This window comes from Siphateles boraxobius, unplaced genomic scaffold (assembly GCF_051911475.1).
Source record: "Siphateles boraxobius isolate OS27281-9 unplaced genomic scaffold, OSU_SipBor_1 20, whole genome shotgun sequence".
NCBI classification, from domain to species: Eukaryota; Metazoa; Chordata; class Actinopteri; order Cypriniformes; family Leuciscidae; genus Siphateles; species Siphateles boraxobius.
In genome coordinates this window covers 1586961-1611938 of record NW_027508811.1, presented here as the reverse complement: position 1 = coordinate 1611938, position 24978 = coordinate 1586961, and the positions used below count along the sequence as shown (strand labels likewise).

Sequence of the window (24978 nt, the reverse complement as noted above, 5' to 3'; positions counted from 1 at the left end):
CAGCACATCTAACAAGTTACAGACCGGTATCTCTTCTTCCATTTGTCGCGAAAACACTTGAACGAGTTGTTTTCAACCAGATCTCCTCCTTTCTTACACAGAACAACCTCTTGGACAACAATCAGTCTGGTTTCAAGAGCGGACACTCAACTGAGACTGCCCTGCTCTCAGTAATTGAAGCTCTGAGACTGGCAAGAGCAGCTTCCAAATCCTCAGTCCTCATCCTGCTGGATCTGTCTGCTGCTTTTGACACAGTTAACCACCAGATCCTCCTGTCAATCCTAAAGATGAAGGGCATCTCGGGAACTGCACTCCAATGGTTCGAGTCTTACCTCTCAGGTAGGTCCTTTAGGGTGTCGTGGAGAGGTGTGGCATCTAAGACCCAACATTTTGCTACTGGGGTGCCTCAGGGCTCAGTGCTTGGACCACTCCTCTTCTCCATCTACGTGACATCACTAGGATCTGTGATTCAGAAACATGGCTTTTCCTATCATTGCTACGCTGCTGACACACAACTCTACCTCTCATTCCAGCCTGACGATCCAACGGTAGCTGCTCGTATCTCAGCCTGCCTAACAGACATTTCTGGCTGGATGAAGGACCACCACCTTCAACTAAACCTTCCGAAGACAGAGCTAATTGTGGTCCCGGCCAACCCACACTTCATCACAACTTCTCCATTCAGCTAGGCTCGTCATCCATAACGCCATCAAGGTCAGCTAGGAACCTTGGGGTTGTAATTGATGATCAGTTGAAATTCACAGACTACATTACTAGAACTGCCCGGTCCTGCAGATTTGCCTTGCACAACATTAGGAGGATCAGGCCCTTCCTCACAGAGCATGCTACACAACTCCTTGTCCAAGCACTTGTTTTATCCAGACTGGACTAATGTAATGCTCTCCTGGCTGGTCTTCCAGCTTGCTCTGTCAAACCTCTACAATTGATGCAGAATCCTGCAGCCAGAGTAGTCTTTAATGAGCCGAAGAGAGCACACGTCACTCCTCTCATCACTAAATTGCACTGGTTGCCAGTTGCCGCTCGCATTAAATTCAAGGCACTGATGTTTGCCTACAGAACAACCACTGGCACTGCTCCCTCTTACCTAAACTCATTACTTCAGACTTACGTGCCATCCAGAAACTTGCGCTCTGCTAGCGAATGTCGTCTTGTGGTACCATCTCAAAGAGGCACAAAATCTCTTTCTCGGACCTTTACCATGACTGTTCCCTGTAGGTGGAATGATCTGCCTAACTCAACCAGAGCTTCTGAGTCAGTAGCCACTTTCAAGAAACTGCTGAAGACGTATCTTTTTCGGCAGCACTTGATTCAGTAGTACTAACACTTTCTCTTCACTTTTTCTTCTCTTCTATTCTAAAAAAAAAAAAAAAAAAAATTGCACTAAAGTTAAACTGAGAGGGGTTATAGCACTTGCGTATTGTAGTCCTACTGTTAGTTTAACTGCTTCTATTGTTCTCATTTGTAAGTCGCTTTGGATAAAAGCGTCTGCTAAATGAATAAATGTAAAAATATGTAATTTAATGTGTTTGTTATTGTGATTTGTGAGGACACAAATGTGTATAAGGACATGGGTATTACACTGGTATTACAACTTGAACGTGATGTATGAGGACATTTCCTGAGTCCTCATATTTCGAATGGCTTTAAAAACATACTAAGCAGTGTTTTATTAAAAATTTAAAAATGCAGAATGTCTCCTGTGATGGGTAGGTTTAGGGATAGGGGCAGTGTAGAATATACAGTTTGTCCAGTATAAAAACCATTAAGCCTATGGAATGTCCTCACAAAAACAAAGCTGTGTGTGTGTGTGTGTGTGTGTGTGTGTGTGTGTGTGTGTGTGTGTGTGTGTGTGTGTGTGTGTGTGTGTGTGTGTGTGTGTGTGTGTGTGTGTGTGTGTGTGTGTTAGTAGTGGGAAGTTCGGATCATTTTACTGACTCGAATCTTTGAGTCTCGTTCAGCAAAAAGAACGAATCTTTTTTCGAGTCATTTCGTTCATTTCGTTCATTTCAGCATAATATAATTAAAATGGCATGTTAAATATCCCAACACATCTAGTACTTACGAAAATATTGATTACATTTGTAAAAAGAATAAAAATAAACTATAGGGTAATGCAGCCAAAGCCAAATTATAAGAAACCGAAATGTTTTATTAATTGATTAGTTGTTGGGTCTTAAGTTCAGGCTATTGCAGTCTGATTCTGTTAGTTCACCTCACCTCCTGATCCGAGACCTTCTTTCCTTTGCAACTTCATATTTATCAGGTTAGTTCTCCTCTCGTGTCTCGAGACATTAGCTGTCGACTCGCCAGTGTCTGACTCGGATCTGTCTGCTGGGCCGACCGTGCCGTGTGTGATACAGCAGGGCCGGAAAGAGAAATGATTAGTTCATCTTTCGAGTCTCGAGTTCGGGTTCGACCGGGTCCGAGTCTTTCGTTCTTCCTGTCAGTCCATAGAGACTATGCTGTCAGTAGCGGAAAGAGAAATGATTAGTTCATCTCTCGAGTCTCGAATTCGGGTTCGAGTCTTTCGTTCTTCCTGTCAGTCCATAGAGACTATGCTGTCAGTAGCGGAAAGAGAAAGGATTAGTTCATTTTCTTCGAGTCTCGAGTTCGGGTTTTAAATCCTTCGTTCTTTTGTCACGTGACCGCTGTTATCTCGCATCAAATACAACATTATATTCGTATTATTGACTGCGTCTGAATGTATATTGTTTTATATTTAGGAATTAAAATACAAAATATGTGCAAAACATTATCTGTAAAATAAAAGTTCCATCTTATATTGTCCCTGTCCTTCTCTTTTCTAAATGTTTCTTGTGCATCTGTGGTATGTTTTATTATATATTATACATTAATTAAGTACTATTATATTTAATACCTTAACTATGTGCTTGTTTGTAAAAAGGTTGTAAATTAGTAGGCTATTCAATACGGTGACAAGTCACGTGACAAAAGAACGAAGGACTCAAACCCGAAGACTCGAAAAAATGAACTAATCATTTCTCTTTCCGGTACTGACAGCATAGCCTCTATTGGACTGACAGGAAGAACGAAAGACTCGGACCCGGCCGAACCCGAACTTGAGACTCGAAAGATGAACTAATCAATTCTCTTTCCGGTACTGACAGCATAGTCTCTATGGACTGACAGGAAGAACGAAAGACTCGGACCCGTCCCGAACCCGAAGAGTCGAGAGAGATGAACTAATCATTTCTGTTTCCAGTAAAGATTCAGAACCCATATGTTGCGCAATGCGCATGCGCGGTCGACACAAAATGAACGAATCACTCTCTGAGACAACTCGGTAGTCCCGAGTCATATTAAAGATTCGTTCAAAATGAACGAATCGTTCATGAACGACACATCACTAGTGTGTGTGTGTGTGTGTGTTTGTGCGCTCGTGTGTGTGTGCGCGTGCGCGCGCTCGAGTGAGTGAGCCAGTGTGCGTCACGAAACTCAATGCAACTACAAATTTTCATTTTTTTGCTAACATCTTATAAAGTTTCAACAAAGCTAAGTCCCATTGTCCTCATGTGGACATCAACTTTAGCAGCATAGTAAATCTTTATTGTTACAAAAGTTCGTCAAATGTGCATGCCATTTTAATCATACAACACTAGGCTACTATGCATAAACAAGAATCAACAATTAAATGTTTTTAGATTTTTTATCTTGTGGACGTTTTGGTCTGGTGTGGCTGCGTGACGGTCGTGACCTGTATCTCCGCCATCTTTAAATTATTTATGTTACATTTTTTTTTCTCTTCTGACCCCACCAGATGGCAGTGTAAGTGTCCTCGTTTGTGAAAAACATGTTTCAGTTAAACAGAATTAAGTATTATGCTCCACACAACCAAAAATGTGATGTCCTCATATGAGGTCGCAGGGTCTCAGGAGGTTAAATAAGAAATTATTATTTTGCATAGATGTTACATTTCAAACAAACGCCAATGCAATCCTTCTGTGTCTAGAGGCATGCGAGCAATTAGTTTGAGCATCAAAGATCAGTTTCAGCTACTTTTTCTTTCCTAAATTAATCAATGTTTTTGGACTAATCTGTTCATTTAATCAATGGCATATAAGCCATTGCGCTCTCATAAAGACAGTCACTTGTTGTCACCTTCTGGCTAAATGATGCAAGTTGCGCAAACACGGACAAGCGGAGTGATACAAACGGTGAAAAGTCCCAGTGCTGATACTGGGGAACATTTGAGGTAATACAAATAAATATTTATACATACTATTTGTAATAATAATGGCAATATATTTAATAGGGTGCTTGTGTTGTTAAATTGAGCTTATAGTTTCCACTGTCTTTGATCAAACTGATTATTTCTGTCGGTCATTTAAAACTTTATCGTTAAGTTAACTTGAAGCGTGAAGCGTCGCATTCGACATAAACATTTTCTAAATTTCCTATGCATTCTAGCTATGTCGTTAAATATAAAATAAAATGTTTTAATGATGCCTGAATGATGTTCAGTTGGATAAAGACATCGCGATATTCTTACATTTTCTTCGAAATGTTAGGCCAATCCAATGTAAAGAGATGCTGATTAGATTTAGAATGTAAAATGAAATCAAAATGTGTGGGAAGTGGGAACGGTAACTTAGCAGATGTGAAATTGAATGTGTTTACCACTTTGAAGGAAAATGTGAATAAAAGCAGCCAAGAGGAATCATAATGTTTTAAGTTTTATTGAATTATTAACGGGGATGATCAATGTTCTGCAGTCTCTGAAATGGGCAAAGCCTTTTGATGTTTGTTTGCACATGCTCAGTGAGCTTGTCGTTGACAGTCTGCAGTCACTCCTCTGGTGTCGGCGGAGCGCGGTCACAGAGACGCAGGCGTCGGGATGTCAACGCGGCTCTCCTTCTCTCAGTACCGCGTGGAGGCGGAGGTCGAGCGCTGCCGGGCGGACTGTCACTGGGACAAAATACCGTCTTTAGTGGAGCAGCTCACTGCCGCGCGCCTGCATGACGATGGTAAGTGCGCGTGCCACAGCAGAATAGAAGAGAGCCAGCAGTGATGAGTGTGTCTTGTTCCGCATGAACTTTGCACCTTTCTGTTAAACTCTGCCTATGTTTACCAGTGTGCTCTGATATCAGTCACAGAAACTCACATTCGCTTTTTTAGACGTCTGTTTTGGGGTTAAGATTTTATTTTTCAGTACACTTTTTAATTTTAGAGAGAAGAGAGAAAGAGAAGGAGAGACTCTGTGTATAACGCCAGTTACTCATGTGAATCAGAGATGTAAATGTATTGCTTGCACACACCCTTTAGTTAATACACGTAGAAGGTGCTTGACTTAAAGGGATAGTATCATAATTTTTACTCACCATCACTCATCCAAACCTATATTATTCTTATCTTATTTTCTTTCTGTGGGTACTCGGGTACTCACACTGACATTTATTTAACAGTAAGCTGCTAATTTTCAATGATTGTTGGCTATTTCTGGTGACATAAATGACATAGGCTGTCAATGAAAGTGCAGATGGTGAATCTCAATTGATGCAATTATTTAAAGGGTTAGTTCACCCAAAAATGAAAATTCCGTCAGTATTTACTCACCCTCATGTTGTTCCAACCCCGTAAGACCTTCGTTCATCTTCGGAACACGAATTAAGATATTTTTTATGAAATCTGAGAGCTGGATCACTCCTCCATACTCCTCCATAGGCTTCTTGAGGGATTGAACTTGCCGGCCTCGAAAAGTTATTAAAGACATCGTTAAAATATTCCAAGTGACTACAGTGGCTCAATCTTAAGTTTATCAAACGTCGAGAATACTTTTTGTGCGCAAAAACAAACAAAAATAACGACTTTATTTCAACTATTCATTTCCTTCTCTGTGGGCCTCGAGTTAGTTCACTAGTTTAACAGCGTAAGCTTCTGTTGTTGTATGTCAAACACATCACCCACATGACCAGCATTGGCCAATAGTGAGCCTACGTGTGAAGTAGCTCTACGCAATCACACTACGTTAACTGACTAGAGGCCAACAGAGAAGGAAATGAATAGTTGAAATAAAGTTGTTATTTTTGTTTGTTTTTGCGCACAAAAAGTATTCTCGTCGTTTGAGCCACTGTAGTCACTTGGACTATTTTAACGATGTCTTTAATAACTTTTCGAGGCTGGCAAGTTCAATCCCTGAAGAAGCCTATGGAGGAGTGATCCAGCTCTCAGATTTCATCAAAAATATTTTAATTCGTGTTCTGAAGATGAACGAAGGTCTTACGGGGTTGGAACAACATGAGGGTGAGTAAATACTGACATAATTTTAATTTTTGGGTGAACTATCCCTTTAAGGGTATGTAGGCCTACTGAATTTTATGTTGTATTTATCCACCGTTATATTGATGTACAGTATAGTAGCAGGCTATAATTTTCCCAGACACACTATTGTTGGCATTGTCCTTTGACCCAGATGTACTTTGACCTAAGATCATGTAACAACAACCTTGAAAATAGTTCACTCTGGTGTTGTTAAAGGGATAGATCACCCAAAAATGAGAATTTTGTCATCATTTACTCACCCTCAAGTTGTTTATTGAATCAAGCAGTTTCCTCGGATCCCGTGGCATAATGGGATAGCAGATTGTCCACCGGTTGCATGCTTCAAAAGCCCAGTTAATGCAGTTCATCATCAGGGTATTGTTCGCCTACTGTGTCATGAACTAATTTTATGTGCTTGTTTTTGCATACCATCAATAATATATTTGTTTTTGAAAGAAATGAATACATTTAATCATCAAGGACACGTTAAATTGATCAAAAGTGAGAGACTCAGAGAGAATAAAAGTGATGTTATTAATATGTTACAAAAGATTTATGTTAAAAAATACTGTTCTTTTGAACTTTCTATTCAAGATTCCTGGAAAAAGTGCATCAGTTTCCACAAAAATATTAACCAGGACAACTGTTTTCAACATTGATAATAATATGATATGTTTTTAAAAGAGCAAATAAGCATATATTATAATGATTTCTGAAGGATCATGTGACATTGAAGACTGAAGTAATGATGCTGCAAATTCAGCTTCACCATCACAAGAATAAATTACATTTTGAAAAATATTATAAAATAGAAACAGTTGATTTCAATTCTGTTCATATTTCACAATATAACTTTTACTAAATTTGTGTTTTACAGAAGAAACATTATAAATGTAAATAGTTTTAGTTTTAAAAAACAGTCCTCTCCCTTTCTCAATTTCACAAAAGTAAGCATGGTAAAAAGTAAACTGCTTAAACTGCCATGTTCATTGTTAAATCAACAGCAGTAATCTAGAAGTTAACACATGGCACTCCCAGGAGGTGTGTGTCCACCACTGTCTTAATCAGATCTCTGACCCAGCACGCCTTGTTTCGCCACCGCAAACACCCTGTGGGGAAACAAACTCAGTCAGTAAAAGGTGGCCACAGAACATAGTATTTTGTTTACTTTACTTTACAAAGTGATATACTGTAGTTACTTCATATTTTGTTAAGGGAAAATGTCATACCTAAACTTGACATAACACAAGTCTGGATTCCGTGGGGAGTGAGAGATTGATCCAAACAGGAAACACCTCATCCACAGTGTTTATACAAAATATGCACAAAGGCAAAGGGAATATTTTTGAAGCATCTCCTTGTAGGACTGTATATTTCATCTAAAACAAACACGCGTGACTCTCTAAACCTGATCAGAATGCAGCTGTAGATTAGCATGAAATCTAGACGCGTTTATCAGGGAATGCCATTCTGTTGCGATAAAGTCCAATGTTGGATGAAAAATGGCAGTAATTTCTCAACAAAACCCTGTTCTAGACGTGATGCTGGTGAGGATTTTCCCCTTAAAAGAAGTCAAAGAAGATACACTACCATAATCAGCAAACAGCAAGCATGTTCTAGTAGGGGTGTGACGATGCACTTAGCTCACGAGAAAAGACAATACACGATATTGGGTTCACAAGAACGAGACGAGATGGTATTTTTAATAAAAAATATATTTAAGAAATCTTCAATGACAAAATATGACTGGAAAAATACAAAAAACTTCATATCAAAAACTTACTTAAGCTGGACTTTCTTTCAGAGCTGATTTATAACCAAAACAATATTTGTTGCATTCATTTTCTGTTATCACTGTAAAGCTGCTTTGAAACAATTTGTATTGTAAAAAAAGATATATAAATGAAGGTGACTTGACTTGAATCCCCTTTAAAATTACTTAAAATACATATATTATAACAATGAGGCAATAATAATTGATTTACTTACATAAGTATCAAAAACAAGTCATTTTATGGTTTTATTGAACAACATTGTTAAAAAACATAATGTAATAGAATATTATAAACAATCAACCTATGTACAATATATATTATAACAAATGCCTGCAGACGACGCCAACTTGGTGGGATTGTTGACACAACAAATGGGGATTGTTGTTACACTTTACAGCATGATCAAATTAATATTGGCCAAACAACATTTAATTCAAGTGTGCACTTAATCTTTAATATTTGGCCACTTGTTTATGATAGAAATGCTACAGCCACTGTCATTTCTTCAACAAGAACATGTGAACATCAAAAAATGCAAACCCAGAGCGAGGGATTCAACTTTTTTGAAATCGCAATGAACAACAGTTTGCATATTTAGAAACAAACTGATGTATTCTCTTGTGCTAGTGTAGATTTACAAATGATAGAATTGAATGCTATATTATGATTTTTAAATGGTTTTGATATATCGTGGACCCTTAGAAAACGATCTAATATTGCGGTTCATGGATTCTCGTGGCACAATATCTCACCACACCTCTATGTTCTAGTCTTTCTTCTTCAACCTTTGCCCAGATTCTCTCTCTGTCTGTAGATGATTACAGGACGCTGCTGCTGGCTGAAGCTCTGCTGGAAGAATGTCTGCTGGAGAACATGACCCTGCTGAAGAATTCTACGCCTCTGACTGAACATTCACAGCCAAAACTAGCCCGGGCCAAAGCTCACCTCGACGGCATCCTCTGCAGAGGACTCCTGGAGGTCTGGCACATAAGTCATAAGTCTACATAAGTCTCTCTGTTTCTCAAGTCTATCATCCGTTAAGCATCTCTGAGAAAGAGAAGAAAGGGTTTCTGGATATCAGAAGAACTTTTGGGAATTCAGTATTGTGAACCACTAAATTACATCAGTTATTAATTGAACAACTATCAAAACGATAGGGATCTGCAAACAAGGCTGCTACAGTTTTGGTTAAAACTTCACTTTTCCTTTTTTGCATTTATTGTTATCAGCTGGTGCTTTGCTGATTTTTAGTGGATGTCAAGTCTAGTCACCTTTATTTATGTAATGCTTTATACAATACTGATTGTTTCAAAGCAGCTTCACAGTGATAAACAGGAAAATAACAATCAATGATGCTAACTTGCTAACAAATATGAGACAAAGCAGCTATACAGGAGACAACGGTGGCATTAGTCAGTTGAAGTCAGTTTAGTGTTGATTCAATTAAGTTCAATAACAAAGTTCATCAATTATAAAGTGAGTTCAATTCAGCACTTAAGCAGCTCTACAGAAGAAAATACTGTAATTTTACATCTGAATTCAGTTGATGTTGATTCATTTCAGTTTAATGCTGCAAAGTGTCTGGGTTGCAAAACTTATGAAATTATGAAATGAAATCGAATCAGTTATAAAGCATCTCTGCAGAAAACACTGGTGTCATGTAGGAAGTCAGTTCTCCTCAAGTTCACACTGGTGTCTTAGCAGAGTAATTAATGCTGCATAGTTTGATATTTTATCATGTAATGTATTGATATTCATATTTGGTGAGATTAAATGTAGTTTTTATTTTTGGTCCTTGGAAGAAAATTAATAGGGATGCAAAATCCCTGTAGTGCTTGCATGACTTCTATACATTTATTCTCGGTTTAGATTGTCAGTAGGGCTGGACAATTAATCCAAATAAAACCTAAATTGCGATATGGCTAAATGCGATTATCAAATCGCAAAGGCTGCAATTTGATTAAATAAATATTCACGCTGCGTGTTTCAGAGTGAAATGCGGCCCTCTGTTCATTTACACATGAACAGTATGGTTTGGTTCACAGGAAATGCTGCTCCACATGAACACATCTCTGCATCTGCTTTCAATTTGGGTTGCTTTAACATGCATTTGGGAATGCAACATGCACCAACTATCTTCGCATTCTTTTAATGAGATGAACTTATCAACAAAAGGGAAGCTATAAGGGCTCCCTGTGGTTTTCCGTCAAAATAAAAGTTTTGTGGTTAACACTTTACAATAAGGTTTATTAGTTAACATTAGTTAAATACCTTAGTTAACATGAACTAAGAATGGACAATACTTTTTCAGTATTTATTAATCTTAGTTAATGTTAATTTCAACATTTACAAATATGTTATTAAAATCAAAGGTTGTATTTGTTAACATAAGTTAATGCACTGTGAACTAACATGAACAAACAATGAACAGCTCTATTTTTATTAACTAACATTAACAATGATTAATAAATACTGTAACAAATGTATTGCTCATTGTTAGTTCATGTTAGTTAATACATTAACTAATGTTAACTAATTAACCTTATTGTAAAGTGTTACCGTTTTGTGGTTTAACATTTGGAAATTAAGACAGGCTTAAATTTTAGTATTGTAATTTTACAGTTGTAATGTAAAATAAAATTATTATATTATTTAAAAACATATTTTACAATGAAATATTAAAGTTATATTTGTTTTTTTGTTTTGATTTATTTAGCAGTAGTAGTATTGCAATAATAATAATAATACTAATTATTATTATTATTTTGTAACCATATTGATATATCACAATATGTTGGCCAAATTGTGCAGCCATACAAACAAGCCTAATAAAAAATTTTAAATCGCATTTTTAATTGCAATATATATATATATATATATATATATATATATATATATATATATATATATATATACAGAAAAAATTGCAACTAACCCCTAAATTGTGCAGTCCTGATCGTCAGTGTGATTTTTGGATTCTTCCCCTGTAGCCGCACTACCTGAATGAAGCTCTGCTACTGCTGGCTAAAGTGCACTACGTGCAGGGACGATACAGGGACGCCCAGGGCATGTGTGCCAGAGCGGGTGTCGATGATTTCAGCCGCCACGAGCAGCCTGTCTACCAACTCCGCATGCTGGCAGAGGCCTTTGTCATCAAAGGTACGAGTAATTGAGAAATCACTAATAGCTTCCTCGTTATGGTATAATTAATTATGACAAGGCAATTAACATAGTCTAAATGTTCTACTAATTATATGTGCTGTATGTAGCTTCCTGTGACACTGACAGTGATTTTAAAATTGCTCTTTAAAATCGGCAATACTAATCTTGTGAAAAATGTGCTCTCTGAGATTTCATGAGGTGTAGTGGAAGTTAATTGGACTAAATTTAAAAGCAGACGTTCCTTATAAGGTCTTATAACTGCAAGAGCAATTTAAATACAAGATTTGTGTATTTATAGAGTTATTAAGTAATTTCCATTGCTCCATTCCATTGAGTATCAGCCTCAGCCATGCTTTTATTGGATTCATACCCAAGCTAAAGAGTACTGTGAAAGAAAAGTCTGCATTGCATTCCCAGTGTGCAGTTTGTGTGTGGGCAGGCGTATGTCTTTTCTTACATATCATATTCTTAGATAGAATTTAACCAAGGAGGAAAGTTTTACGTCATTGCCTACAGGGAAGCTTACATGTTTATATTTAGTTATCATTTAAATAAGGGGTTTTCCAACATGCCACTCACCCTGTGTTCGTGTAATGTCCATTATTTTCTCATTTTCCATTATTTTCTCATACAGTACATTCTCTCACACTACTTACAAGAACAAAAAAGTATATTTAACACCTGACAAAATCAGTACCATGATACTCCCACAGGAAGGAACACATATCAAGTATTTTAGAATGTTTTATGGTAGATTATGATAGATTTTATGATAGATATATTAAGAATGCCTAATATATTAAGTATATTTGTTCATGTCATAAATATGACAATACAATATTATTTAGTTATTAAAAATCCTCAAACCAACTGGGTTATGCTTAACTATGTCCAATTATGTAATGTTGGTATTACATTTTACTAAATATTTTTTTAGAAACAAAAGTTGTAAGTACAACAACCAAATATTTCTAAACTTTAAAATCAAATTAGTTAGACCTGCTTAAAAAAGACATGCAAACGAATTGCCGAAAAAAAAACCCCTAAGTGAAATAGGAATAGTATGATGTACTGACAAATACTTATAGTTTGTATAGTTCACTTAAACTAGAGTTCTAGTAACTAAAAATAAACTGAGAATGATTGATAATTTACTTCAAATAAAATGTAATTGTTACCATTATTGTGTTTTGCATGATGAATGTTGAAGGCTATGTGTGACTCACATGGTCAATTGCAAGATATTGTCACAAATATAGAGGGATTATATCAACCCAATTAAAATTTCACAAGGTGTTTATGACCTAAGTGTTAGCAACAACATTTTAAAAGATCATTATTTGACATGAACTATAGTACTCAAGTTACTGAGATTTATTGTTGCATCGCTGCATCACTGGATAGAATTAAAATAATATAAATTAAGTTCCAAGTCCCAATCAAATGGAAATGATGATCACCATAATGGTTCATTTTAGGAAAATCAGTCAGCTTATGTGATGTTCATAAGCTCATAAGAAGACAGCTTATGTGATGTTCTCTCAAAATTTTCAGTTGTATTGACAATTGAACATTTAAGATGACTTTAGGAAATCAGTGAATGCAAACAGAGAAAAAAAACTGCAGAAGTGGAGGAAATGAGTGAAAAGTCTAAGAATTTCCCCGCCTCAGAAACCTTTTTTTTTTTTTTTTTTTGCTAGATAAAATAGTACTCAAACAAATCAACCCCTCCATCTGTACCCACACCACATGTTCACTCACAAACACAAATTTTCAGACAGTATGCTGGGAAAGTGTAATATTAGCTTATCTTGCGTAGGAAGCAGAACCCACCCAGAGTCCCTTGAGAGACTCAGCAGGCAGAGCTTGTGACAGCCGTTCCGCTCTGACAGACCAATAGTGATATATAATAATAATAACAATAATGAGCCCGGATTACATTCATTTACTGCTGTCTGTTTACTAATAGATTAACTAATGAAGGACATTCTTCACCATCTCTATAGACATTTAGGCTAACACTATCTGTCTATCTATCTATCTAATTATCCATCCATCCATCCATCCATCCATCCATCCATCCATCCATCCATCCATCCATCTATCTAGCAGTTCCTTATTCAGTTTTGTTTTATATACTTATCAAAGCCAGTTTCACTTGCATTAGGCACTTGATGAATCTTAATTTTGGTCCCTGTCTACAAGTCTTCTCTTCTGATTTGTACAAATGGGGAACTGTTCTTAAGAGTAGAGGTGTGGTAAATTTGTCCTTATTGTGTAGTTCCTCCTTTTCTGTTCTCCTCTGTGGACTTCTGGGAAATTCAATGTGGGCAGAAGTCTCTGTAAATCTGAGATGGCAAAGCATGTCAGCCACAGTCGTTGGTTGTTTGCTATATTCAGAAAATTGTCTGTTTAATAGGACTTCCTCCATGTTGTCTAGGAGATTCATAGATTTGTTTGTTTATGACTATTTTCTGCATCTTGCCCTGCCGAAGCACTGGATGAGAACAAGACTCCCTGTTCTAGACTGACTGAATAAATGATAAAGTCCCTCTAATGTCATTTAAAAAGACCCGTTTGTTTGAAAAACTATTTTTGCACTTGTGTTTTTCTCAATTATAAGGATTAACTGGCACATATTGATTAAGAATTGACACGGTAGCAAAAAAAGATTATTTCTTGTTCCGCATGTCTAATTAAGTCTAATTAGCTGTACTGTAAATGGAGATGTAGTGCATTGCTACATTTATTTTGCATGTCTTGGCTTCTTTGTCAAACTATGAACAGTCATTGTCCATAATTACTATAAAGTGAATCTTAACCAGATTGTTCTCCATAAATGTCCAGGTTTGTCTTTGGACCATCAGTCTATGTCAGGTGCTTCCCGTGTTAGACTGTCTGAGAGAGAGGAAGAATGCCTGACCTGTTACCTCATGGCCTGTGATGCTGGTCTTTTATATCTGCAAGAGCATGACAAGGTCAGTGTATGCGAAGCCTGTCGGTTCACACAGAATGTGTTTTTCTCTCACTGTGTGTCTCACTGCATTTTAAGTATATCATTTTGAGTAATTCAAATAAAAAAAGACATTCAACTTTTACAAGCACTGACTTTTTCCTTTCCAGGATCGGGGTGTCTCGCATTTCTATATGCAAGAACATGTTCTGTGTGTACGCAGATTCAGAACCTTAGACAATAAGACCTTTTATATATAGAAAATAATGTTTTTGCATTTTGTGTTTATTTGTAAGCTAACATTACATCTCACAGCGTTTGTGTCCTCTTCACCAGACTGTTTGCACGCCAAGTTCCAAAACAGCTAAAAGCGGTTCATCAGCCCTTCATTTTGATTTGGACCCAGGCTTCTTCCTGCAGGCGGCTCTTCAGAGCGCATACCTGTCGCTGCTGAGGAAAGGGTGAGCTCGCATGTTACTGATCTCAGACTCTTTACCCACAATTCTCTGCTTTTTATATCAAGCACTCATGTTGCTATGTACACACATTATTCACAGCACAGCTTCACTTAATCCATTAATGAACTCCACTTGAATATATGTCCGGGACTGTGTAAACACACCGCTGATATTCTTGTGTCAGCATGACCTGTGTGTGGTTTGGATGTGCCAGTAATGTCCAGCTGGTGTCAGTGTTTTAACACAGGTGATTTGTAAGCCACTCTGATATTGGCTTTGTTTGAAATTGCATCCTAGCATACTACAACTTAATAATATTTGGGCTGTCAAGTTAAATTAACAGATCTTAAATTGACATTAACAAAATTGAAATGTCATTATTTTTCCAGTTCAGGAAAGAAAACAAAATAACAAGTTGTGTTAGTTTGTATGTACGATATGAAAACGTGTGCACCTAAATATATATATATATATATATATATATATATATATTAACTAAATTAATAACTTTTTTAAACAAAAAACTGTGATGCTATTTTCTTCTGGAAACAAAATAGTTTGCATTATTTTCCTGTTAACTTTGTAAAGCTGCTTTGAAACAATCTGTATTGTAAAAAGTGCTATATAAATAAATGTGACTTGACTTGACTATAGCCTATAATAAATAATATATGTGCAGAATAACCTACAGTATAAAGACAGTCGACTGAGGTAGATTTCTACATATTGCTCTTTACTAATCTCATTTGCACTCCTCCCTTCACAACAATTAACACTCTTAACCCAGAAATCAATTACTGAAAATGCAGTTATAAATACAGTCTATATTTCTCAAACTGCATCAAAACACATGGGAGATTGTTAAATTAATAAAAATCCACACTAATGAAATATAATAAAACATTACCCACATTTTGGTCTTTTATGTAACAGTGTTTTTGTGGTGAGTCATTGAAATAATGGGAATTTTAATATTATGAATGATGATGCAAAATGATATATATTAAATTATGAGTGTAAAGGAACACATTTCAGTTTTGATACTGTTGCTTAAAGTCCCCCTAAGGTGAAAATCATGTTTTTAATGTTGTTTATATGTCTATGTGGTGTTTTTAATATGCTTTAAGAGAAACCATTTGCAAATTCACAAGTCAACACTATTGCTGAGTATTTTCTCCTTAAAACTTCAGTGAACCAAAGACAGTCTCAAAATCGTGTTTTGAAATCGCTGGTGTTGTCCAATCAGGTCAACGTGTGATTGTCAACGAGTGGATCTCTGAGCTGGTGTGAGTGAGTTGAGGCGGGGCTAAGTTGCATTTTCATAGAACCATGTATAGTAAATGAGGGAAGGGTGTAAAGTTACATTAAAGCTATTTTAAGGCATGAAGAATCTTTTTTTAAAAGTCATTTTGGTGATCAAAGCTGAGTTTTAAGGGATAAAAAGATTGACTACTGGGGGACTTTAAGTAGAAACACAGCTGTTTCCTATAATGTAAATGCGCATGACTTGACCATTCATTTAATAGTTGACAAATTAACCTGTTGTAACACCACCTGTCAATTTTTAAAATCTTCTTTTTTAATCCTGTGATGGCAAAACTGAATTGCCAGCATCATTATTCTAGCCTTCAGTGTCACAGGATCCTTCAGAAATCATTTCAATATGCAAATATGTGTGTGTTTGTACACTTTTATGTTAGGTGCGATTTAATCACGATTAATATATATATATATATATATATATATATATATATATATATATATATATATATATATATATATATATATATATTATACACACATCAGTCTTTCTAATGTATAATAAACACAGTCAAATGTAGTTGAAATAGATGAAATAATAAATTGTAATAAATTGTAGATGAAATAATATCCGTCAGTCTTATCTTCTCCTTCTGTTACATCAGCTTTCTTTCATCATCTTATCAATCATGTTGTCCTCCCACAATCACTTCTGCCTGTGTGTGTTAGTCACTTGGCTCAGGGTACACACCAGCTGCGGCGGGTCATGAGGGCCGTTGAGAGTCGGGGGTCTCAGAGTTTTCGTAAGGTGAGATCTGAATTAATTAGATTTTTGATGCTCACTTACACACAGCAGGTGTCAGTGGTTGTTTTGTGTTGTTTAGACAGTAGCGCGCAGGCTTGCAGAAGTGTTGCTGGGTTCAGTGTGTGAGGACGCGTACTGGGATCCAGTGTCTCCTCCACCACTTGGCTGGCTGAAGAAAGAAGGAGTCACACACCCCAAAGATGCCATCTACCCCTCGTCCAGACCACCACAGCGCTACAACACTGAGGGGTCAGACTCTCTTTCCTTTCACATTCTCTATCTGATATTCTACTCACTTTTTTATTTAAAGCATTATCATAATCAAAGCATAATCAGAAAATAAAAGCAGAACAAATTAAAACTAGATGAGTAAAGTTTGATGACAGTTGGCTTGACAAAGCCCTGTCTGATAAAAGCTTGAATTGTGAAGGTTTATTCAGAGAAGTCGAAAACAGGTAGACAGACCAATAAAAACTAATTTAGACCATACTAGACTTTTTGTTAGACATACTTCAAATGATATACTACTTCATATTAGTCTACTCTGCTAAGAATGCTAAGAAACCACATGAATAGCATTCAAAAAACACTAAGGTCACACACACACACACACACACACACACACACACACACACACACACACACACACACACACACACACACACACACACACACACACACAAACACACACACACACACACACACACTGTAACGTTTCAGGAGTGACAACCGCATTTAAATATTGGAGTGAATACCCTTTAATTTTCATTCTGTGAATGTACGGAACACAACTCGCTCGAAATTGCGATGATTGACACCGTGGTGACCATAGTAATGTTCTGACGTCTTGCATGTTTGGTATCTGCTATTTTTTACCAAAATAATATTACAGCGACCAAAGAATTTTTATGTTTGACAATTTTAACGAAACCGCGGTCTATTTGGGCTTGGCTCAAAAAAACGATAATGTTTATGCCGTTATTAAAGTGGGCGCAGGTCGTGATATTTATTTCACTATATAGCTTTTGGATCTAATAGAACAGAAGATATTTGAACTGAACAGAAGAAATGAACAGGGGAAGACTTACATAACTATTATGTAATTGGCATGGACCAATGGTGGTTCAGAGGTGTTTACCACCAAGTTTACCACTGTTCCAGAAAGGTTGTATATTGTGGCCTCTGCTGGGAGTTGTTGACCTTATGTTTTGTTAACATGCTTTATCTTTTAATATGTAGTATTGCAACAAAAATGTGCATGTTGGTATAGCCTATGTTTTAACACATTGTTAGCATGTTTCCACAATGTTTAAGCACATTACTAGCATGTTTCAGCATGTTTCTTACATGTTTTAGCATGTTGCTTGCATGGTTTAACGCATTTTCGAGCATTTTGAACCTTTTCATATTAGTGATATGTTTTCATGACATGTTGCTAAGATGTTTCTAGCATTTTTATCTTATTGCAGACATGATTTAGGATTTGAGAGCCTGTTTCTAGCCTGTTTAACCTATTGCTAACATGATTAAGTATGATGCTAGGATGTTTCTAGCATTATTTATCATGTTGCTATATGTTTTAGCACACTGCTAGCATGAATAGATAGATAGATAGACAGACAGACAGACAGACAGACAGATGAAGGTATGTGATGAACTTGGATGTAGCTTAAAATACTCTAAAAGAGTTTTTTGTATGAAAGTTTTGATCCCCTCAATGAAAGTGTCATGATTCTGCCATCATGTCTTTGATTTTCCCTGGTCTTGTGGCATGATCATGACAGACCCATGTTTTGTGTGCAAGCACATGGCCTTTTGTGGGCCATGTGCTTGTGTTGTCTTGTTACGTGACCCCGCCCCCTTGTTATCCTCGTCTCGTCTTTATTGTCCAGTCACCTTCACCTGTCCTCGTCATTAGTGTTCCCCTATTTAATCCCCTTGTGTTTGCTGTCCTGTGTCGGTTCATTACTAAACCTGCTGTGGTGTTATTCTCTGTGAAGTCCTGCCTGTGATTGCTCTAGTTTCGTGTTGAGTCTTTGATTAATGTTACCTGTGAGTATCGTGTCTTAGTTACGTGTCCTGTGAAGATCCTGTTAGTTTGTTTGCTGTTAGTTAGTTATCCTCTGCCTTGTCTTGTTTTACCCCATCGTGGGCATTATTTTCCCCTTTTGTTCTCAATAAATCGTGTGTTTAGTGTACTCTATCTGCGCCTGGGTCCTCCTTATTCACCATCATAACAGAATGAACCGACCAAAACCGAAACCCTTGCTGACCGTTTGCCCGTCCCTGCCAAGCGTTATCCGGACCCCCTTAGAGAAGTCTGGTTGTCTTCCCCCCTCAACAGGAGGAGTGTCACCCTTCCATACTCATCCGAGGGTGTGTGGATCTGTCGAACTTCTCTCGTCGTTATGACCACTTCTCCCGGGAGGAGTCCGAGGCGGCATCCTCGAGGTCTTCACCTTCTGCCCGCCTACCTATCATTCCCGAGGGTCGAATGATAGGCGTTGCGACGCTTGGGGACCAGGCTGGTTCCCCCACGACTCCTGGGACTCCATCTACCCCCTGCTGTTTTCGAGGGAAACGAGGGAGACGGACCTCGTGGAACTCGCCTTCTGAGTCTTCTGCGACGGAGTCAGTCCTGCCAGAGAAAGCCCCTCCTTTGCCCGGCACAGTTCCCATTGAGCTTCCCCAACCCGTCTCAGTTCCGGCTATGGTCTCGTCTTCCCGACCTAGGGGAAAGAGGAGGAAGAGGGGAGCCTCTCATCCTACTGCAAGCGCTGTTCCAGAGCCCGCTACTGCAAGCGCTGTTCCAGAGCCAGCTACTGCAAGCACTGTCCCAGAGCCCGCTGCTGGAACTGAGAGTTCGGAATGCAGTTCTGCTGCAGAGAGCACTGTACCTGAGTCTGCAGTCATGAGCACTGTTCCGGTGTTAGCTGCAGAGAGAGCTGCGGCCGATTTTGCTGCGGCAGCAGTTCTGCAGTCAGTGTCAGCCCATCAAGAGATTCCAGTCGTCGTCGCTGCCAAAGCCTTGTCAGATTACCTTTTGAGTCTTGTCAAGATCCTTGAAATTCCTGCCACATCTCATAGTCCTTTACCTACAGCTACAGAGAGCGCCGTTCCTGAGTCGGCTACAGAGAGCACCGTTCCTGGGTCGGCTACAGAGAGCGCCGTTCCTGGGTCGGCTACAGAGAGCGCCGTTCCTGGGTCGGCAACAGAGAGCGCCGTTCCTGGGTCGGCCACAGAGAGCGCCGTTCCTGGGTCGGCCACAGAGAGCGCCGTTCCTGGGTCGGCCACAGAGAGCGCCGTTCCTGGGTCGGCCACGGAGAGCGCCGTTCCTGGGTCGGCCACAGAGAGCGCCGTTCCTGGGTCGGCCACAGAGAGCGCCGTTCCTGGGTCGGCCACAGAGAGCGCCGTTCCTGTTTCAGCTCCACAGCTGCCCATTACCCCTCCTCTCAGGTGTCCTGTTGTGTTACCGGTTGTTCCACCCGTCAAGAGTCATGTTCCGTCGTCCACTGTACCCCCTGTCACTGTCCAACCCCGGACTGTTCCACCCAAGCCTGCCCGCACCCGTCATCCGCAGCCCACGCCCTCTTCCCGAAAACCCAAGACCCCTGACCCACCTATTCACCCTGGACTGCCCCCTAAGAACTTGTGTTTCCTCCACCGACCTTGCCTTGTTTATTGTTTTTGTTGTGTCACCCTAACCCAGTTATTGTCTTTTCTTGTATGCCTTTGTTATTATTTGTCATGTTTTGTTGGTTCATGTCTTTGTCTCGGTCTGGAAGCCGCTCCTTAAGGTGGGGGTTCTGTCATAATTCTGCCATCATGTCTTTGATTTTCCCTGGTCTTGTGGCAGGATCATGACAGACCCATGTTTTGTGTGCAAGCACATGGCCTTTTGTGGGCCATGTGCTTGTGTTGTCTTGTTACGTGACCCCGCCCCCTTGTTATCCTCGTATCGTCTTTATTGTCTAGTCACCTTCACCTGTCCTCGTCATTAGTGTTCCCCTATTTAATCCCCTTGTGTTTGCTGTCCTGTGTCGGTTCATTACTAAACCTGCTGTGGTGTTATTCTCTGTCAAATCCTGTCTGTGATTGCTCTAGTTTCGTGTTGAGTCATTGATTAATGTTACCTGTGAGTATTGTGTCTTAGTTACGTGTCCTGTGAAGATCCTGTTAGTTTGTTTGCTGTTAGTTAGTTATCCTCTGCCTTGTCTTGTTTTACCCCATCGTGGGCATTATTTTCCCCTTTTGTTGTCAATAAATCGTGTGTTTAGTGTACTCTGTCTGCGCCTGGGTTCTCCTTATCCACCATCATAACAGAAAGTCTATAGGATTGTTCGGTTTAGGAAAACCGTTAAGATATAGAGATTTAAAGATATAGCAGACCGAGTCATCTTGGAGGTATGTGCCGAGTTTGTGGGTCATATCTTTGTCAAGCCAGAATAATGAGTTAATTTTTAGCAATTTTATGTAGATTAAATCTCACTGCTATCATTAAATTGTATTGTGTACATCAGCCGTTTGGAATATTGATCGATCACTAGAGTCAGAGAGCAATGAACAAGGAGACGAGCCAAGGACAGTGCTGGGGTTTGTTTGCCTGCTTTAATATTCAGGACATGGCGGAATGCTGTGTTGTGAATAAAACATACTGTAACTGTACCTGTGAGTCTGCAGACTCCAGGCAGAGAAAGGAAAAATACAAGAGAGATGAAAAGAGATGGAGAGACTTTTGAGAATATGTCTGAAGAACAGAAATTAAAACAGATAAAAGGAATATTGCAGTTTATTATTCCTGGTACAGCTTAGTAACATGCTATGATGGGATTCCAGATGGTGGAGGGACGTAGGTTGAAGGGATGAGATGGAAAAAAGGGATGAGAGAAAACTGGCTGTAAAGAAAGAGGAAATTGTTCAGAATACCAATTCAACATTTTAAATAAGGTACAGCTGCAAGGATAGCAGTAAGTCCAAAGAGCTCAGTCACAGACTGACATATGTAACTAGAGAATGACACACACATTTGTGACGTGTTTTTTCTTTTTCCTGTTGCCACCCTGTAGAGCTTTCTGTCCACAGGACGTGGTTGAAGAGGCGGTGCTGGTGCTCCTCATCACAGAGTCAATGGTGAGACAGTCTTTCTCACATTCATCCTTTCTTCCTTAACATGCTGTGCTGTGATACTTCTCCTAAGCTGCATCTTAAAGCTGTTGCATGAATACTGTATAGTATAAAGGAATAGATCACTGAAAAATCTGAATATATTAATAATATATTTTAATCTTAATAATTTACTTATCGAATCACCCTCATGTTGTTTCAAAACCATAAGCTGTTATTTTTTTAGGTAGATCACAAAAGGAGGAATTTTAAAGAATGTTCCTATTTTCCACACATAATTTAGTGTGACCTCTATATTGTCCTCAATAGGCGGATGAAGTTGGATGCCCCTTAATATACTTTATTTGGCAGGCAAACAGTTCAGTTCAATTCAATTTAAGTTTATTTGTACAGCACTTTCACAAAGCTTATTTATTCAAAGCAGTTTTACAGAAAATGCTTGTTTCAATGTTACAATATAGTAAGTATTATGTTATCAGCCAGAGCAGAGTGTATCAAAGTAATATCCATATGGCACTAATAACCAGTTATAATATACTACATTGTGTGGTTAGTTAACTTCATGTATTCAGTTAAGCTAACACAATAAACATGCTAAACAGCAATTACAATTTGTACTCCGTGTTCAGTGTTGGGGAAAGTTACTTTTTTAAAGTAATGCATTACAATATTGAGTTACTCCCCAAAAAAGTAACTAATTGTATTAGTTACTTTTTATGGAAAGTAATGCATTATGTTACTTTTGCGTTATTTTTCAGTTACTTTTTCTTACCTGGCTATGGCTTGATCTCTTTCAGGCCTTGCAGGGTTTTATTTATTTATGTATTTTTACTTTTTTTGAAGTTCTTGTTCTATTGTTTAACGCAGTAATGCAATCAACAACAGCCTATATAACCTACACCTTCATTTTATTTTAAAAACAATTATATATTGAACAATAATATAGAATAATATTATATTCTGAGAACTTCCTGATGCATGCCATATAAAAGATCTATAAACATGACAGATTATTGAAAGTAATGTGTTTGTTACTTTTGTACTTGTGGGTAGACTATGGACTATGGAAGTAAATTCAATGTCCATTGTGATTTATAAAGAGTGTAATATAGGCTAGATAATAATTGCCGTTATGAAATAAGTTATATTAGACAAAAGACATATCTTAAACATTTAAAATGTTTAATAACTTATTAGAGAACAATAGGATGATACTAGAGAACAGACAACGTCACCAATTCAACATAAAATTTGTCAGCTTTAAAATGTGAAAGATTTCAAATGGCCTAAATGTATAAGTTGATTCCAACCGATCAAAATTCTTGAGTTTTCTATTAAGTTTCCTCAAAACAAAACAACAAAAAAAGTCCAGATCACTTCTGCAATGCAATGGGGAAAAAATGTATTATCTTAATGTAATGTTAGAGTAATATCTTAATACTACGAGTTTTGCGATCGGGCAGCCCCCCCGACCTTTTCCCTGTTACAGAGATTTTGCTGATGATATTATGAAATGTGGGAACCTCCACAGTGGACAGTGGCTGCCTCTCCTCAACAATAAAAGCAGCAACCAATGTGTTGAGTTCAGTGGAACTAATTGTTTTACCTGGTGGTGAACGTGAAGTGAAATCAAGCTTATGTTGTTTAGTTTGAGGCGGGGTGCAGGTATCATTCGGCTCTCTCACTCTTCCAACTCTAGTACTGTGCTTTGCATGCAGATGTTTTGGATTACATGTTTATGGGTGGCAGTGGTTCATGTAGGTTGTCTACAAACCGGAAGGTTGGTGGTTCCATCCCCGGTTCCACCTGACCAAGTGTTGAGGTGTCCATGAGCAAGACACCTAACCCCAGCTGCTCCCGACGAGCTTTGCATGGCTGACACCACCGTCGGTGTATGAATGAGTGAATGAATGGGTAAATGTGAGGCAATATGTAAAGCACTTTGGTGGCCATGGGTCTGTTGAAAGCGCTACATAAAAGCAGTCCATTTACCATGTTTTTTTAAATTTGAACTGGGGATTTTTGCTGTTGACAAGAGCTTTTCATCTACACATAATCTACACTTAACGACTATTCCCTTCTCCTATTCTTCGACGATTTCCAAATAATGAGAATACTTCCATCGCATTAATGTAATGCTCTGGCCTGGCATCTCCGTTTCCTACTAGCGTCAGTTCCCGCTCACGTATGAGTGCGTGATTCTACGTAACTACGTTCATTTTAATTCAGTACTTTAATTTTTTTGAATGCACATTAATTCAACTGAAAAGTAACTAGCATTACTACAAATATTAATGTGTAAATTTATAAAGTAATGCGTTACTTTACTCGTTACTCTAGAAAAGTAATATTATTACGTAATGCACGTTATTTATAACGCGTTACCCCCAACACTGCTCGTAACTATTACAACATAAGGATCATTTTATAATATGAGGATACTATTTATAAGTTTTGAATGTCGATCCAAAGTTGCGATCCATAGCATTTTAGGCAAAAGATGATGTGTATGATGTCTATTTCATCAGATAGGATTTTAGTTCAAATTTATGAGAAGCATAATGTGAACGCTTGGCTAAAGAGATGTTTTATCTGATTTGTGTCTGAGCCCCAAACATTATCAGAAAGGAAGGCTATTTTAAGGAACCAAGTGCGAAACAGTTACATTCATCACATAAATCGAGTTGGGTCAGTAATTAAAAAAAGAAAAGAAATGATTGGTCATAAATGATAGTTAAGACATTTATAATATACAGTATATAACGAATCCTGAAATTTTTTTTCACGGTTTCCAAAGAATAGGAAGCTGTTTTCAACATTGATATTAATCAGAAATATTTCTATTGGGCATTAAATCAGCATATTAGAATGATTTATGAAGGATCATGTGACACTGAAGACTGAGTAATGATGCTGATAATTCAGCTTTGGCATCACAGGAATAAATTACCTTTTAGATTAAAAAATAGTATTGGTAATAATATTTCACAATTTTGTAATTTTTACTGTGTTTTTGGTCAAATAAATGCAACCTTGGTAAGCATTAGACATTGGTAAGCATTAGACATTAATTCAAAAACATCTTACTGACCCCTCCCAACTTTTGAATGTGAGTGTATGTTTTATAGGTTCAGCTAGGGT

The 24978-nt window shown here is 38.0% G+C and overlaps 1 protein-coding gene across 3 annotated transcripts in view; it reads left to right on the top strand.

The window, feature by feature from the left end:
* Positions 1-24978, top strand: part of ttc7a (tetratricopeptide repeat domain 7A) — an 88050-nt gene that overhangs the window by 14456 nt on the left and 48616 nt on the right. The window contains exons 1-9 of one of the 3 annotated variants that reach the window (XM_077236362.1): positions 4168-4234; positions 4820-5006; positions 8890-9053; positions 11066-11234; positions 14085-14215; positions 14527-14651; positions 16638-16716; positions 16793-16962; positions 21780-21843. In XM_077236362.1, the coding sequence (XP_077092477.1) occupies positions 4877-5006; positions 8890-9053; positions 11066-11234; positions 14085-14215; positions 14527-14651; positions 16638-16716; positions 16793-16962; positions 21780-21843 (1032 nt within the window). In that variant the 5' untranslated portion in view covers positions 4168-4234; positions 4820-4876. Of the gene's footprint in view, positions 1-4167; positions 4235-4819; positions 5007-8889; positions 9054-11065; positions 11235-14084; positions 14216-14526; positions 14652-16637; positions 16717-16792; positions 16963-21118; positions 21681-21779; positions 21844-24978 lie in introns of those variants that run through there. The other 2 variants (XM_077236361.1, XM_077236363.1) reach the window with 2 other exon arrangements.